Source organism: Parus major, chromosome 2 (genome assembly GCF_001522545.3).
Source record: "Parus major isolate Abel chromosome 2, Parus_major1.1, whole genome shotgun sequence".
NCBI classification, from domain to species: Eukaryota; Metazoa; Chordata; class Aves; order Passeriformes; family Paridae; genus Parus; species Parus major.
Genome location: NC_031769.1, coordinates 12771372 through 12789741, shown reverse-complemented (window position 1 = coordinate 12789741; position 18370 = coordinate 12771372). Strand labels below are relative to the sequence as shown.

Here is an 18370-nt window from a genome sequence, read left to right as displayed (position 1 = left end):
TGTGATGCATCAAAATGGCCATTATAATAACTGTTATTTTGGCTGTTGCTAAGCAAATAAGAGAATGCAATCTTAAGTGTATTTGCATGTATTTGTAACTATTCTTGTCCAAATGCTCCAAAATTGTGTGAATTCTGTTAGACATATGAGCTCTTATTTGATGTGTGTGTGAGTCTGACTTAGCCTTGGCTAATGAAAAATTAGGTTTCATTTAAATATGCAACTATAAGTGACTCTATAAATATAGATATATGCATGTGTACATGTATTTATAGACAGAGACCTTTGGTTCCTAATCTTTAGAAAACAAAAGCCCTGAAACTTTCATGGGGTACCAGACTGTTGAGGTGTTTACAGGATGTGGATTATATTTTGCATAACTTAACAGTCCTTTGGTAATGGAAAAAAGAAAACCCAAAACAAACTTGATCTTTGAACTAGGAAAAGATATAGAAAAATATTCCAATTCTGTTTAATGGGAAAGAAAACTACAGTGAAAGATTTGGGCTATCTACTTTGGACTATCTACAAGGCGATGGCTTTTTCTATTTTGGAGTGCTGGATAACTGTTGGAAGAAGTATCCACTGTTATTCTTTAATTTGAAATCTGTGATGAGTTGCAGAGAAGGCTACTAGTAATGGAGAATATTTTTCTGCAGGTTTTGAGACTTAAAATTCTGGCTCTCATTTTCTTCTCCTTTGAATAACAGACTACTGCTTGTGTGAGTTTGAATCTCTTTATCTTTGTTTCATAACAAAAGGGGTATACCTTTCCTATTATGGCTGCTTTTCATGGTACTTTTCAAATACTAGAAAGAACTAGTAATAACACAAAAGCAGTATGAATATACTACTTTCTTTAGGGTGGAGTTAACCTTTTTATGGGTAATGTTCCCTTTGGTGATGAGTTACTAGCTTTAGATATTTGTGTATCATTTGATCTCTTTCACGTTGTTTCATGTTTTCTAGTGACAGATGTGTCAGGATTTGTTGCCATATTCAAAAAGACATTTGTTTTAAATTTGCACAATGAATTAAGACATCTAAGAACCACCAGAGGCTGAAATCTAACATGTTGTGAATCATCCGTTCTAGTACTTCAGTGTGCCAGCAGGGGTGTTCTGGAGTGATGTGGTGCCACAAGTGTCCTGTGGGATACTGGGCTTTGCCTTTTCCCTGGAGGAGCTGGGAGGAGTCGAGTTGCAGGTGCACACCAAACAATGCTTCTGCCTGCCAGACCTGTGCTGTTCATCAGAGGGGCGTGGGGGACCAGCCCCTCTCAGCAGCATCTGTCCCCTTCTGGCCAAGTTGTGCTGGGTAAAACAGGCTTTGCCTTTCCCCATACCTATGCTCTGCTCCTCTTTGTTCTGTGCAGGCAGCTGGAGAAGGACAGATGGATGTGTTTGGTCGTTGCAGTTGCTGGGGAGGATGTGAAAGAAGGGACGTGGAGAGAGGAGGATGTGTGCTGCTCTGTAGGGTTCAGTGGTGGGAATGAGCCATGGTTACTCCCTGGCTGTGGACTGTTTGCTCTGCCAAGATGATTAAAAATCCCTGGACTGTCCACTGCAGCTGCTGAGATGGGGTTTTGCTGGCCTTCTTTCAGCTCCTGTCAGAAGAATAACAGTTTATCTGAGAGCCAGTGCTTTTTGGTAGTTCATGCTTTTTTCAGACAGACTTTTCAGTCCTCTGTTGGTTTACTGCTTCTGCAAAATACCACCTTGTAACTCAGGCATCTTGTCTGTAAGATGTGGCAATTGGTTTTCCTTTCTTTACAGCCCTGCAAACAAACTGTGAGCCTGTACCAGGTTCTTATTATTCTCCAAGCAGATAATTTCCTAGTCTTGAAGGAAATAAGTGCTTTTCTTGTTTTCTCTGTTTCGCAAGCTGGATTTGGTTTTGTATTCCTGATCCTATTTTATTGACTGAATTTGCACTGCTGTACTTTGAAATGTTTGTAGAAAAACTATCTGTAGTGTTATAAAAACAAAAAAGTTATCTTTTATTTTTTATTTCTGGTGATGTATTGTGCTGATAAAAGATGAAGAGGTTGATAAAAGATAATGTATTTTGCATTTTTAAGTGCTGATTACTTTTCATGTTAGGAAAACATCTTGAATTCAGCTTAACAGAAAAGCCATCCTGAAATAGACAGTCTATACCAGCATTGTCTATCTCAGTGGGTGATTATTTTTTCTTCTGTATGTCTAACTAAGATGCATAGAATAACATGAAAACACTCTAGTTCATAGTCCTTTAAAGTCAGAACTCATAGCATAAGATGACATTCTTAGGATCTTCTCCAAACTTGTCTGTGATTTATGGGAAAATCAAAATAGCTTTCCCTTGAAATCCCTAGATTCCCTGTCCTTCGTGGCATTGATGGTGATGATAATAGTAATAAGAAGACCATTTGCAACTGAGAAGTTGCACTTCTGCATTTCTCGGTTCTTCCTTGTAGAAAGAAGAACAAGTTTTTTCCAGAAGTTATGCCTAGGTTTCCAGCTGCATGTCAGGCTGCTCATCTTAAGGGCTACAGAATGCAGGGAGGTGAAAAGGAAACCAAGAGGGCATAAAAGGGAAAAATACCAAGTACATTTGTAAATGGGTGTGATTTGTGTGGTGAGGAGAAAAATGAAGGCAAGTGGAAGACGTAGTAAATTATTAAATAAAATAATTTAATAATTTAATAATAATTTAAGAAGAGCAGACTATGGGCATGGATGCTGAAGGAACAGGGAAAGCTCTAGATAGAAGATCTTGACCCTGGGGCAAAAGGACTTTGTTTTCTTTTCCTAAGACAAGACCTGGGGCTTAATTTCCACTTTTACTGAGCTTTCACAAGGATATGAAGAGGGGATGGAGAGAATAATAGAAATGCTGGGATAATCACAGAAGATGAACATCAGTGCTCCTATATAGTCTCACATAAATGCCTGCTTAAAATGCAAGAGAATGTGCATTTGGAGATAATGTAAGAGAACTAAGAGAAAGCCACACTGGCAGAGCAAGGAAATGCTAAAAAGTTATGTGCTATTTTAGTTGCATGTTTTCCAGTGGATTCAGGCCTGTAAACTTTAGCAAATTGGTAGTGAAGTGGAATTTGGGAACAAGTAAATTCAATGGATTTTAACCTTGGTAAGGAAAATCATTCATAGAAGTTTGTATAATGCATGATAAATTTCAATTTGTAACTGGTAATTATATTTTAGAACTAGTTTTGGTTTTTTGGGTTTTTTTTTGTAGTTGTGGGGATTTTTTGGTTTTTTTTTTTTTAAGTTGTTACAGCAAACAGAGTGTTAATCTGTGAAAGTGCCATGTTTTTCTAATCTTGACCATATAAAACACTGGCCTAGATTTTACTTGTTTACATTCAGTTGCAATAACTTTTTTTTTTTTTTAAATTGTGTCTAATCTTGGAAACTTGTCTATCTGTAGAGGGTTATGCATTTGTTTGTAATACTTAATTCTTCAGTAATTACATATAACAAAGTGTGTTCCTGTGCCAAGCTGTGGCTTTGGGGCATGGTGGGAAGAAAGTGATGGTAAATGGGAAATTCCTTCTTGTGTACCAGCTTCTCAAGCTGCTTTATCTGTTTTAATCCAAAAGCAGTCCTTAGAACTGAAGTCTAATCCCAAAGCTGTATTGATGCAAATGATTGCATGCCAAAAAGAACCATTTGTGCAAAGAAGGATAAAAAAGTGGGCCTCTAGATAGATTCTGTTTTACAATATCTGAACTTGGTGTTATTAAAAAGAATGAGAAAATCTGTGTCTGCCATTGAATAGTCATAAATGGGTTTTGTGCTGTTCTTTCTTTCCAGATTTGAACATGGAATTTAACCCATCGGATCATCCACGGGCCAGTACGATATTTCTCAGTAAATCACAAACAGATGGTAGGTTACTGAATTTATTACAGTAGTTATCTCTAAACCCTTTGTTAAAATGCATGTGGTAGTCCTTTAATATGTAATTGCCCCCTCTCCCCCAAAAAGAGGCATTTAGAGGCATCATGTTAGAGTTTTAAGTAGTCACGTCTTTAGCTAATTGTCTTGTCAGACCAGTAGTAAAAATATGGGTGAAACTTAATATAATTGTATTTTAAAAATATTTACTCTAAATCCAAAATTTTTTGTGTAACTGTTTCTTAATTCTTTTTAAAACTGAAAATTAGGCTTCTGAAAAAATGTGTAGAAAGTATTTTTTTGGAAAATGCGAGTTTATATGAGCTAAGAAGACATTCCAGGGTTTCTGTGATCTAGATGATACTGTAAATGAGTTCAGTACTAGATTTTCTTAAAATAACTCCCATCCTACCCAAACATTCTCTCTTCCTCTCTTGTTGTTACGGATTTGATATAATCATGTTTGTCTGGAGTTCAGTTGGGTTTTTTTTTATACATAGACAAATTGATCTCTAATACTAACATTGGTTAAACAAGCCTTCTAATAGAGTTAGTAGAATAGAAGCCATTTACTGTGGCTCTTTTGTTGCCTGTTGGACATGTATGACATGTTAGTTTAGAAATAAATGAATAATGGTTACAAAACACATTATTTTCTAGCAGGACTTTCAAACCAGTTCCTGCATTGTAATTCTGACTGTTCAGTATGAATTCTTTGTCTTCCTTTCTGCTGCCTATAAATGCTGCTTTTGATTTACATAGTAAATTGCAGTGTCAAACACATCACTTGAAAAATAATGTAGTTTTCACTTACTGTATATTTTTTGCTAGCTTTTGAGCATGACTAGAAAAAAGAGGATATACATTTAATCCCTAATTGAAGAGTTGATTATGTGAGTACCTCCTTTGACCTTGAGATTGTCTTTCTGAATTCAGCCCTGGCTCTGTCAGTGCCTCATTATATGGGTTTGGATGCTATTTACCATACTAATCTGGTTTGGTAGTCTGAAAAATGAATATGATAATATTTCCATAGTTGTATTATGAGGATTGATGTCTATTTTATAGTGAATTTGCTGTTTTGAAACTGTCTAATCCCATATGGATGCTACTTATTTCTTGTTACAGCTTGTTGGAAGAAAAGACAAAAATAGGCCCAAGTTAAAACAACTAAAATTTTGACCAGACTGGATGATTACTCTTGTAATATGAGCAGTTAATTTATTGCATTATGGAGTTAATTTTAAGCATTTTATAAAAATTTTTATACCCATGCTAGAGTTGGTCTATGAAACTTTGTTCTAGTTTAAGTAATGTGAAGAACATATTTTTGAGTAAGAACAATGAATTTAGTGAAACATAGAAATGTTATCAATGGGAGTGCAAGATCTGTTCAACTGTCCTTGATACATTGGAAAAAATACAAAGGCTATTTTGTTTGTACAAAAATAAAAAGATTCTGCAAACATTTATCTACTGATGTATTGCCAAGAACCATCGTGTTCTGGTGGGACAGCTCCCAGTACCAAGCATTTTGCTTGGCTGTACTTTGGGCCCCTTGTTGATCCAAGAGAGCTGTAGGAGTTACCACACTGTTCAAGGATGTTGCCTAACCAAAATGCTATAAAGTGCTTGTTAAGAGGAAAATAGAGGGATTTTTTTAGGGCATGTAGGGTTGTAATCTGACAGGTTGCTGTGGAATCTGGGGGACCCCCAAGACTTCCTCAGATATAGAAGAGGACAGCTGAGCTGGCTATGTTGAAAAAACACCCGACTTGGGCAAATAACTGCTCCATTATTTGAATAGTATTGGGCTGGTAAACCTTCCTGTTGACTGTAAGTGAAAATGTTTCTATACATAAGACCTGTGGTCATTTAAAATATACATTATACAATACACAGAGAGTTGAGTAGCATCAGGATTCAGGGTTTCCTCCAGGATCTGGCTCTGGCTGTGAGCATAAATCTCATGGTTTTACAGTGGGTAATGGCCAAGTCCATCACTAGAGTGACTTGGCAATTTTACCTCCAGACAGTTCCATGTTTGGCTTTCTATTAGCTCTGTGCTCTTTGAGCCTCATTGGTAGTCTTATAGCATTCTCCTGGAATAGGAGCTGTGCTTGACCTGCTCGTGATCAACATGTGAGCGAATAGCAACAAATAAAATGAGACAGGATGTGGCATCTCTGTTTATTACGTGGTTTCTAATTGTCTTTGTTCTGTGAAGCCTGGATGCCATGCTAAGTATATAAATAGTCCTGCCCCTCGTAGTCATTAGTCTGAATGACTCTTTAATTACCTGTGCATTCAGTGAATCTGTATAAAAGTTATAGTCATGATAAATATTAATTTGCTTCCTAGCTGGGGGAGCTTTTCTAAATGTTTCCATTTCCTTTGGGGATTTTCATGTGTGTGGAATTCTTCTTATTTGGGGAGCTGGTTCAGAATATTGCCTGTTATGTTTTTAACTTTTGTGAGCGCTTTATGCAGGTTCTTCCTTGTTTGCTGAGCTTGGCCAGTGAGCTGTGGGTGACTGGAAACCCGTGCACTATTTAGCGTGTGGCTGTGATTAACCCAGGGTTTCCAAACAGCACTCCAGCAATGTAACTGCCTTCCCTTTATTTATTGCAAGAAGGCAATATTTGCTCCTCCAGGGTGCTGATAATGGTGTTTCCTGTCAATGGGTTCCATCTGTGTGCCCCTCTCCTAACTTAGATTGGGCTTTACACATTCAGTGTACTGGCTAAATTTTGCTATATCAGTGCAACAGTGGGCTTCACACAAAAAAGATTTTCAAACTGTATTTATATAGGCAGATAGAAGTGGAGTAAGCTGCTTGTAGACTTTAATGTTAGCTGGGACCAGTCTTCTCAATTAAAACAAAAATAAATGAGTTACCAACAATGTTGGTAATTCCAGCTTCCAAAACACAAGACGTTCTTATAGTTGTAATCCTCAAGGATTTTGTTTTTGACCCTGATATGATTAGCATTAAAATTAGTCTATAGAAATGGTACAGTGAAAGTTTTTATTACACCTCAATGAAAAATACATATATCTATACATATACTCACAGGTGCCTCTGTGTGTATTTCCTCACTTTTAATTTCAGGATCCTTTCCTCCTATTGCAAAAGCTCAGCAATAACAGTTGAAAGTGCCTGCAGCAATAGGAATAGGTCATTGACTGGAGAATGAGGAAAACTGAGACAATTTGGCAGCATCTCAGGCTCCACTTGAAGTTTATGTTGCTTAAAAAAAAGTAGAAGTTTAATTGTTTATACTGACTCCAAATCTGTTCGGCTTCATGTCGTCAAAATGCCATGCCTGAAACCTAAAATCCTGGAGTTGCAGTTAGGAGTTTATGCTGCAAAACACTGGCTAATTCTAACAGGATGGTCTGGCCTGCTGCAGACCATACTGAGTTGTGTGAGCAGTGAAGCATTTTTAAACTGACTGAAGGCAAGTCATGGAATTACCTCTTTACAGTCATTTTGCCTTTTTGTGCAATAATTGACTTCCCATTGTTTGAAGTGGGGGTTGTGATTACAAAAGAGAGTGGTTGTGACAGAATGGGTTTCTGCTCTGCCCAGCTCTTCACTGGCATGTGTGAGAGTTGAGCATTACACTACGGCAGAGTGAACCAGAAGCACAGAAAGAAGCAGCTGCCTTCCTGTAGTGCCTCACCTGAGCGGCCAAACTGACTGAATTTCTGTTATATGGGGAGTCAGGGAAAGGAGGTCAGCATGGTGCTTGCAAAGATGTGCACAAGAAGTGCTTGAGCAGGAAGAAGGGAGGGGTGTGTATAAATACTTTAAAATATTCTTCTGGAGACTGGAAATAGCAAATGGGATTGAGCTGTGAGTGATATTCTTGCTTTGGATAGGAAAGGATTGTACCTTCCTAGGGAATTGAATAAAGGATACAAATACAGAAGAAAAAAACTAAGGGGAATAAAGGTCATTAAAATGGAATTTGGAGTATATGTGCAGGCTGTATTTGTAGGATTTCAATAACTTCAAATATGGTATAACTATTTGTGATTAAAATTGTTAATATTTAACTTGAAAATTTCACAGCTAATAGGTGTTAACTTTGAGTTAAGTATTATATTAGGTTTCCACACAGCTTATCGGAATTGTTTACTGCCTGTACATTGCAATATGTGGTACTAGACAAGTACTTCAACTGCTCATAGAAGTATCTGACATCATTTTGTTGTTCCCCTGTAGATGTCTTGTGTGTTTTGCTGGTGATAAATGCAGTGTGTGGAACTTAAGTATAGTGCAGTGTTTTAGCAGGATTTCAAGAGTTGAACAATTTACTAGGTCATCAGAATTTTTCCACTGTTCCTGTTTAATTCTGTTTCTTATACAATGTCCATAATTGTGGATTTGAGCATATTCTAAGTGACATGGCTAACATCTGTCATGTGTGATTCTCCTTTCTGCTCCCTGGGAGGAAAATTATGTAAGGATTTTTCAAAGTTTTTTCTTATTTCTTTATTTTCATTTTATGTCTGCATTAAACACAATTATTTCACAGTATTCACACATACAGGCTTGTTTATGTGAGATTGCTTGCTTATAATAAATCACAAATAATGGCTTCTCATCCAACAGGGAACGGACAGTTCTCCCACCATTGTGAACACTCTTATTTTGCTAAGTGCATTGGGTTGCATAGCTTCCGAATCACGATGCACCAAAGTGCATTTTATCACCTACAGCATGAAACCATTATTATTTTAATCCTGCAGTTTGATTTATGTGTTAGTTGCCTCCAGAGTTGTATCCTAAATGCTGTGGTATTTTCACTGGAACAGAGCTCCGCAGGCTCTCTACGGGGTGAGTTAATTGGGTTAAAGAAGTGCTTTAAAAAAATTAAATAGAATATATTTAATCAGCTGTAATAAGCATTTGCCTGACAATTGAGACTTTATACATCTATCTCTCTTTTTGTTGCTATTTACTTTTTGAGTGTTTTGGCTAATTGTGGCTTTGACTTGCAACCATTGCTTGTGGTGACTGGTTCATACTCACCAATGAAACATATTTTCATTGTTACATCCAACATGAGTAATAGTTTCAGGCTTGTGCCTGATCATTACAGAAGACAGTGGTGTAATCCATATGGTTTCAAGGCTCCTTTGTGGGAGTTAGTGCACAGTAAGCTGTGATGAGAATTTGCTAACTCCGTGGTGTAGCTGTTTAGGTGCTTTCATACCTGCAAAGTAGAGTAGGCCACTTTGCAGCAAGGTACCTTGCATGAAGGCACTGGTGGCTCAGGAGTACCCACACAGAGAACTGGGGAAGAATGGCCAAGCCACTGCTGCCTTGGACTGCAGCTTGCTGCATTTTAGCTTGCCCATGTGGACCAGCACCTGGTGAAGTACCCAAATGGATGAGAATTTTAACCCATCACCACACTAGTGAGCATAAATGCCTTTCTGCATACAGATATATGTTCCTTCTGTGTTTGCTATATATATATTCTTGGTTAGTGCAAAAGCAATTATAATGTTGCACGTAGATAGTGTCCTGTTCTTTTTATTATAAATGGTGTATAAGAAGCTTAATCGGGAAAAATAGTCATGTAATATTTCTATCATATTTTGTGTTTTTGCAGTGAGAGAAAAACGCAAGAGTCTCTATATAAACCACGTAAGTGCAAATGCCTCGCTATGCAGCTTTCTCCTTGTTGTCTATATTATACAGTAAATGAGAGTTATCACACATGATTTCCACATCGCTGAGGGGTGCTGATGCTTCACATGTCTGTTCTGCATCAGGATCCCAGAGTATAGGCCTTGACTATTAGTGGAACAAATGTGTTGGTTTGAAGACAGTGTTATGCTCACAACCAGTGTACGTAGATAATTGGTATCTGGGAAAAAGCGCTGCGCACATTGGTCTGATTTTTAAAATTACTACAGAAACTCATGGAGCTTTAGATTATATTTGTGTGCAAGTTTGCATTGGCAGGGAGCTACAGCATTGGATATTTACACAGTTGTTCTGAAGTGCTGATGCAAGGTAAATGTGGATTGACATGTGCTACATGCTGAGTATGAAGACGGGAGTTTGATGTGCTTATATACTCTGGGCATTTTTCAATTCAGTTCCCTTCTGTTTGAATCCAATTCTCAGTGAAGCTGACAGCAAATACCCTGTAGCCTGCTTTAGGTACAGGACCAGGCTCTTCACCTCAGTTAGTGTTGTTTGTACTGCTGAAGCACCTGGAACTAGTGTGGTTCCAAGCATGTGAAGCCTTGTGCTGAAATACATGGAGTCATGGCTCAGTAAAACTGAGAAGGAAAAGAACTAGTTGTCTACCAAATGCTATTTGCCTTAAGGTGAATGGGGAGAAGCTCTCAGTCTGGAAATTCAAGCTGTCATTTCATTTTTATGACTACTATAGCTGCTGAAACAAACAGATGTAGTTTATACCCACTTCATCTCTTTGTGCTGAGGTGAACTGTTGTGTAGCTCCAGATAAACTGGATTGGGGCACAGATGTAGGTGGACTCAGCTGAATGCTGAAGTGGGGCTTCTAATTGTGATTGACTCCAGGGCTCACACCTGCAGAAAGGGAGGGAGCCAGGAGGGCAGGAATGAACTGCTGTGTGGGGTGAGAGGGCAGGACTGCTTCATTTGTTGATAGAATTGGTCGGTTTTAAGTATTTCTAAAACTCCTGCATGACCTCCAAAGCAAGCTGAGATTTTCAGTTTTCCACGAGTTAAGATTCTGAGAAGTCATGAGATACTGTGGGACTTACAAAACCCTTAAAGTAGTCCTCTCTAGGTTAGCAGATGTTCTTGGTCCTCATCTTCTATTCCCCGGCAAAACATTCCCATTGTTTATAGTGCATGGGAGGGTAGTTTGTGGAGCAGTTGTCTTGTTATAAAATTACTTGGAAAGCCAATGTACTGGGTTCCTGTAAACCTAATAATGTGTACTCAGTACAAACCATTTAATATGTAAAAATTATGTTGTGAGTTCTGATTCTTCCATCAGATTAACAAAGATGACTGTTACAGATGCTGCTGGAAGCACACTATTGCATATCCTGGTATAAAGAGGTTTTAGGTTAGGCTGGACATATGGCAGAAAAGGGATGGGTGATCACATTACTGAGGAATTGTGTTGTTGGGAGCTCGGTGTACCAGCATATGCAGTTGATGTGCTAAGTGCTCTACCTCTTCTTAATTTATCTTTACCCCCCCCAAGTACCATTCAAAGTATTGGCTGAGGTTGCAGTAGTGTAAACTTCCCTCTGTGGTTTACTGCTGCCTTAAGTCTAACTTCTTTGTACTCATAAAGCTAAAAATAACCTTTATGAAGCTGAAGTCCTTATCATCTCTGTGTTTTTACAGGTCAGTTAAGTTTTTTTATGCAGTACTCATAGATAAACTGTATTTTCAAACATGTCCTGTAATATTTAAGTTGTTCCTTCAGCACACCTGTGAGTATTCATTCAGCACCTTCTAAATTTTCAGTGTGCTAAACCTGATGTACAAACTGGTGATCATTTTTGAAGGGGAAGCCATGGCTTGTAACTGGAAACTGTTTAGGTTTTCAGACTGCAGGGAACCATCATGGTTTTCCTAGACCACTTTGCTGGAAGAAATTTAAGGAATTAGTTATATTTAACAGTTGTATGTGACAAATGATGAGTTTTATTTACATGGTACAATGGTTTATGATATACCCTAGTGACTGATTAGTTCTTTTCCACTGTTTCTCAGTGTGTGCTAATGGGAGCTATTGCTACTCATCTGTTTCCCTGTTGATGTGAAGTGCTGGGTCCCCACATCTGCTCTGGAGGGAACATTCCAGAGGACATAAATTCTGTAGTGTTATTTTGTCTTTTTTTTAAAAGAACTCTTCACCATAATGTAACATCTTTTTCTTTTGTGGTTTTTCCATGATGGCATCTTTTTTGTTGTTGTTGTTTTTCATGCTTATTCTCCTTTTGTGGTAAATAACCAAGATGAGCAACAAAATATTTTTATCTTTTTGTGCAGTATCTGAATAAGTGGTTATTTTGCAGGCAGAATTGAATTTCTCCCAAGTGATATGGGGGGCTGGTAAGAAAGAGAAGTGTCAAAAAAAGCTGTGGATTTTTTTTTAACTGCTTGCTAAATTCTGTGTAGTAACAAATGAAGATAATAATTTCCACAAAGGCAGTTTTGAATTATTACTTATGAAAAAAAATAATATTGACTCTTCCTCATTTAAAAATGCACTTTCTTAGCATGATCACACCTCTGTACTTTTCCTTTCTTTCTTGCTTTTGTTTGTAGAATATTTTATTTGGCTGAATAGTTTCTTGCGATCCCCAAACACAAGTGGTGGGTTCCTGCTTTGATTTGTTGCGCTTTGTCAAGGGCTGACAATTGCCATGTTTCAGATTCACCTTGTCAGTAGGTGTGATGGAAGAAGCCAGCAGCTGTTCTTTTTTTTGGGGTGGGGAAAGAACGAAAGGAGGGAGTGACAGAGTGTTATGGAGGAGCTGTCATCTCTCAGTCTTCCCACAGAGCCCAAGGAGAGATGACAGGTTGGGAATGGTGCTGGAAGTTCCCTACCTGCAGTGTCCCTGACCTGTTTGCTTTCTTCCAGCCTGTTTTAATTCCTAAGCAGTTGCAGCAGACTCTGCTTCTCTTTCCCATTGCACTGGCAGTTGCTGTTTTTTGTTATTTTATGTTGGGTTTTTTTATGCTGCCTTGGTGTGCACATCTTTTAATCTGCTTAGTCAAGCTGCTCAGAGGGATAAAGATGCAGACTGAGATAGGGGCGTTTCCTTTCTCAGAGAAGAGAGGTTGCATCAGTATCTCTGCCTGTACAAGGAAAGCAAACAGGAAGACAGACACATCTTGTGTTTTTAGAGGAGGTGGTGGAGAAAGAGTGAATCTTTTATTATTGTTCCTGTAAGTTGTTCTTTTTACTGGGTTTTTTTGTAGAGGAAAGGAGCAGGGTGGGGGGAGAAAAAAGGTTTTTTCTCTTTCAAGTTTTTCTAGAAATTTTCCCTTTCAGACAAGGAGAAAATGTTGTTAGCCCAAATAATCTCTTCTAGGCAAGATACACTCTCAAAATGAATCTGTGTTTATGAGCAGCAATACCCCTTAAAAATAAAAGGGGTATTTTTCACATGCTGGTGTATTTCTGAAGGAAGGTAAAGGATAGCAAAAGGAAAAGCAAATAAATGGAAGTAATGTCTCATTTTTGCATATTTTTTATTCTGGAGACTCTGCCAGCCTTGTAGCAACAGCATCCTTTCATCATTGTCTTTTTTAGGGGTCTGGACATGGCTTCCACTGTCTGCTACCTGGCAACTGGATGTTCAAATGCAAGCAAACTAATACTGTTTTTATCATTCCAAGTAGAAAAGTTAATGTCTGTGTATAGACCAGAATTATTTTTTTTCATCATCCTGGGGAAAAGTTACTGAGCAACACTCATGTTACAACCCTGGGCAATGTAAGTGACCCTGTGGTGATCCACATCAGGGTAAGTTTCTTCCCAGACACAGTACTGGGGACTTGCAGAGGGGTCTTCTGCTGTATGTGGTGCAGCAGGACCAATTTCTGTGAGCCCTTTTGCATGCTTGGAATGATGTACGACACTTAGTCCTATGTAGCCCCCAAACTTTCCTGTCAAATTGAATAAAGAGGCTGCTCTGCTTCCCTGTTGTAAAACTACTGGACACATGACTGATAATCAAACACTTTCAATTAGTGATTAATGAGTGAATAAGATACATGCTGAAATGGGAACATAGTCTGAAAAGTAGTTTAATCTGTGAAAGTAAAGCACAACATAAAAGTGAAATGTTTACAAGTGGATTGCCTGAGGCTGGCTATTGTAAAGCTTATAACTGCTGTCCAAGTTCCTTAAGATATTTTAATTGATATTCCTTACTTGAAGAGAAGAACAAGATAAACTGGAAGATAGATTAGAGGCTCCTCAGGTACTCTTGAAGTTCTCCTAGAGATTGCTTAAGGTGATCTTTGCTCCACTCCATTGCTAAATCACAAAAAAAGATGGTCTAGAGGGGGCCTTTGTAGGCCACCTGGTCCATTTAGCAGATTCCCTATGCTGATGCCATTCCTCATAGATGCAACTTAAGATTCTTGCCATGCATCTACTAAGTTAAAATTAACAGGATTTCTTTAATGGCTTACTTAAACTTACTGTTGGAAATGTGTTTTTCTTAGCTTTTCTTGTCCTCTAGGATGAAGAATTTTACCTCTTCTGTCAGCAACAAGGCACTAGGTTATATGAAGTGATAAACTTTTTTATGGGGAGAAACAAAAGCTAACTTTTAAGTTAGAGTGAGAACATGCAGGAGAGTTCTTTTACAAGGGGCTATGTAATACTTGCTTTACTGGGAATGTAATAAAGTCCCTCTGGTGAAATTGCACAACAGTAGTAATTACATGCTTTGTAAATATAAGCCTTTGAGCTGATTTTAACATTCAAAGAAATAGATAGTCTTTCATGTTTGTAAAGCAGGGTGCTTTATCAGTGGTTAAATAGGGCCTGCATATGCTGCAGAGGAGTTTCCTGGTGATTGCTGAGCCCCTCAGGAGCTCAGTGGTTTGCTGACATAATTTTCTATAGCTGACATGAGTAAGGACAAACTTTGACAGCCAAAAACTTGCACATACAGATCTAGTCTAAGCTAGGCTAGTTTTGGACATTATCAAACATTGGTGAACTGAGGACAAAGTTGAATCATGAGGATTAAAGAGTATTACTTAAGAGTAGTTGGACTGGTTTTTTTTTAAATTTTAACTGTTGGCAGAAGAAGATGAACGTACAGTGGTACAGTTTTCTATTACTTTTGTTCTGGTGAATATATCTACACCAAAGGTAGACAATTTTGCTGTATTGACATTGACATTATGCAAGATGCAAGTAAGTGCAGAGCTTTGCAGAGCCATGCAGAGAATTGTGTTGCATGGTTTGCTTGATTTTGGAAGCACTTTGTTGACCTGTAAAATCATGTTTCTTCTGTGAAAAATGTTGCCAAAACTAAATCATGTCCTGAAGGAACAGAAGATCCTCAAGATAGGAACATCTCTTTTCCATGTCAGAAGCAGTCCTGGTATTTTTGCTTACTGTTGAAATTTGGCTTCGCGTGCACTTTTACGTGCCAGTTTTTCCTTTTAACATCTTGGCCCGCCTTTGCTGCCTGGAAGCTAATGGGCATGTCTGCACAGACAGGTGCAAGCAAGCCACAGTTTTTCCATGGGGGAAAATATTATTTAATAGGAGCTTTTATAATCATGCACTAACTTACACCTGGTTTGCAGGAAGAAGAGACACTACTGTTGTTATTTAGTACAGAAGCTCCAATTATCTTTTGATGGACAAGTGCAAAAGAACCCTGGAAAAGGCTGAAGCTGCTTTGCCAAACTGGAAGCTGACTGGCTGAGGGCCAGTGCTCATACAAAAGCTGTATAGCTTCATTAGGGGAGGGTTATGCCCAAACAAACAAGTCCTGCTGAGCATCAGGGCAGAAAGCCACCCTAGTGCTGCTGAAGAGGCCAGAGCTGGCCCTTCTGGTCAGCTCTGAGTGTGGGTTTTGGGCAATGTGCACCATCCATTAGATGTTTCTACAAAACCCCTCTGAAGTGCCTACTTTAATAAAAGAAATAGGCACATTCCTTCTTTCCCCACAAATTTACATTTAATTTCTAGGTGATGCTTCCTGAGAGAAATTAACTCTTTTGTACATTCTCATTGTGAAAAAGTTAGCAATTCATTGTTATTCCTTATAAAGCAGGTACCTATAAGCAGTTCTGCAGTGTTTATATGATTTTGATGGCAAACCAAGCCATTGGATTTCTGATAAAATGTTTTTATGTAAACTTCAAGTAAAAACCTGTAGTTCAAACATCTTAAAACACACAGGATTTGGAAAATTGGAAAGCATCAGGATGAAGCTGGAAGAAAATAAAGCAGTGATATTTGCTTAGTACTTGCTGTGCAAGGGAAAAAAACTGCTAGTCTTAAAAGCTAGGAGCACCTGCATTATTGGAAATTGAAGCCTGATCTCTTAGGGCTTTCTCTGTAACACATTCAAAAACTTAGTAAGTTATAAAACAGAGTTTTCTGTTCTCCATCTTTTCCTGTTAAGAAAGAAATTCCACAAAACTCCTATTTTGTATTCATTGTCACTTATAATGTCAGCATTTCTTAGTGAATGTCTTTGCTTGAAATGAGAAAAATAGCAACTGTTTCTGGAGTAAAAATCCTCTCCACCAAATGATAGAAGATTGGTCCAGAATTCATCTCAAGAGCTTGTTCAGTCTGGTATCTTGTCCAGGAGAAGAAGCCTGCATCTAAGCTATTCCTGAAATATCTTTTTATCTTGTCTTTGCAATTTCCAGTGATGGAGATTCTATCACTACTCAAGTCATTGAAGCTATGCCTGCTATTAGAAAAAGGTGGTGGCTTGGGTTTTTTTTGCCATTGCCTCTTCTCACACTTTCATGCCCAGTCTTAATTTTCCATAGCTTAATATAAGCCTGTTCTTTCTTATCCCATCCACAAGGGTTATGGAGAACAACGTCCTCTTTTTAGGAACTCCCCTCAGAATGACTTTAAGGCCATTATTTTTGCATTGTTCCTGGAGAAAACCTTTCCAGCCTGCCAGATTTCCCTTGTAACTCAGGTTTTTCAAATCTCTGATTGACGTTGATTCTCTGTCCTCCAGCCTCTCTGAAATAAATTCATCATTCTTGAAATACCAAGTATCCAAAACTGGACATAAAATTCCAGCTGAGCGGAGTGGATGGGTGCTCTACTCTGTTCCATATATGGTAACTTTATAAATTCTATTGATATATTGCATTTTTTTAAAGAAAAATGCCCTCTGCAAGTTAATGCCAGCTGGAAATTAAAAAAAAAATACTTTGACACTGTGATCAAAGTTGTTGCTTAGTATTTTATGTGGAGTACACCGGATCTTTGTGGAATGTCCCTTACTTCAACCCTCCAATTTGAAACTGATTGATGCCTGACCAGAATATAATTTTCCAAGTAGTTTTTACCTGCCATGTTTTCCTTGGTTTGCCCTTTGGGAATTTTATGTGAGATGAAGTTGGAAGTCTTGCTGAAGTTGAGAGGCGTGACTTCTATGGAATCTCAGTTTGGGTACAGATACAGTACTGAAGCTATTCAAAATACATGTAAAGTGAATCCCTCTTATATCAATGAGGTGCTTTGAATTAGTGAATATTTGTAATAGCAGAGGTTGTCAAAGTTTCACATGTGTCCTATGTTCACTTTTGCATATGAAGATTTACAAAAGGAGGTGTACCAGTCTGTCCTTTTCCCCATGCCAGCCTTATGGTGGAATAGAACCTTAGAAGGATCTCATTAGAGAGTTTGGCTAATTTCTCCAAAAGCTCTAGAGTAATTCTCAGCCCTTCTGTTTTTTTCCTTAATTAGAGCCTCTTTGACTTATCTAAATGGGAGCATTTTTGTGGTCAGCTGTGATGAATTTGAAATACAAAGGCGTTAAGCTCCTGTACCATTTTGGTCAGGACATACCCCATTGAAATGGACCCAGAAGAGTTTGTCTATAGGACAGTGCTGAATACTGAGCTGATGGTCAGTAACCTCTTTTGTCCTTTGCAAGGATGGAGAAGGTTCTCATGCAGCATTTTGTGGGGGCTCAGAAAAATCTGTTTGACTGAACTGTGGGACTTCATATGTCTCCCAGCTTAATCAAGATAAAATATGAAACTAAGGGTGTTTTCCAGCAATTGGAAAAGGCAGAGGATCTGTTACCTAAAGTGTCATATGGCTGCAGTTAGACATCAGAGTAGAAGCTGGGAATGTTGATCTCCTGACAGGTCAGTTATTCACATGGCCCAGGTGTGTATATTTACCCAAGGGTGTGGGTTTATACTTGGCACCATTCTTCTGACTGGGAGAGGTGCTCCTTCCTGCTGAGCTGTGAACAGAAAGTGAGGCTTGAGACACCACATATTTTCCTGAGGTGTGAAAAGTTCCAAGCCTAACCGAGTGTGATGTGGGCTGAAAATCCAAGGAGAGTTCTGTGATGTGGTAGTTTCAGAAATAAGGTGCGTTGCTCTAATTATTGATGTGTGTCAAATGGTAGCATGCTGTTTACATAAGACAGTTTAAATCTGATAGTGGTTGCTACAGAGTTATTTTCTGTTTTTTAATTGTGCTTCCCTTGAATGAATCCAGTATATTTATCTTAAATTTTATCTAAATCTTTAAAGCATGTTGACTCTTATTATGCAGAAAGAAAACTTTCCACGTGTTGTTTTTTTTTTAATAACAATGCTGAGATGTATGTACATCCCCCTTTTTCCCCCCAGCCACTAGAGTCTAATTTTTGTTGTTTTTAAGTTGTTTTGCCTTTATCATGCCTATGAAAGGTACTCAACAGACCAATGCAGATATTTAAATTAAACTGTGGTA

The 18370-nt window shown here is 38.2% G+C and overlaps 1 protein-coding gene across 5 annotated transcripts in view; it reads left to right on the top strand.

The window, feature by feature from the left end:
* Positions 1-18370, top strand: part of CCNY (cyclin Y) — a 119091-nt gene that overhangs the window by 68104 nt on the left and 32617 nt on the right. Inside the window, exons 2-4 of one of the 5 annotated variants that reach the window (XM_015618278.2) lie at positions 3822-3896; positions 8366-8374; positions 9533-9567. In XM_015618278.2, coding sequence (XP_015473764.1) covers positions 3822-3896; positions 8366-8374; positions 9533-9567 — 119 coding nt within the window. Of the gene's footprint in view, positions 1-3817; positions 3897-8362; positions 8375-8435; positions 8752-9532; positions 9568-18370 lie in introns of those variants that run through there. The other 4 variants (XM_015618277.2, XM_015618279.2, XM_015618276.3 and 1 more) reach the window with 4 other exon arrangements.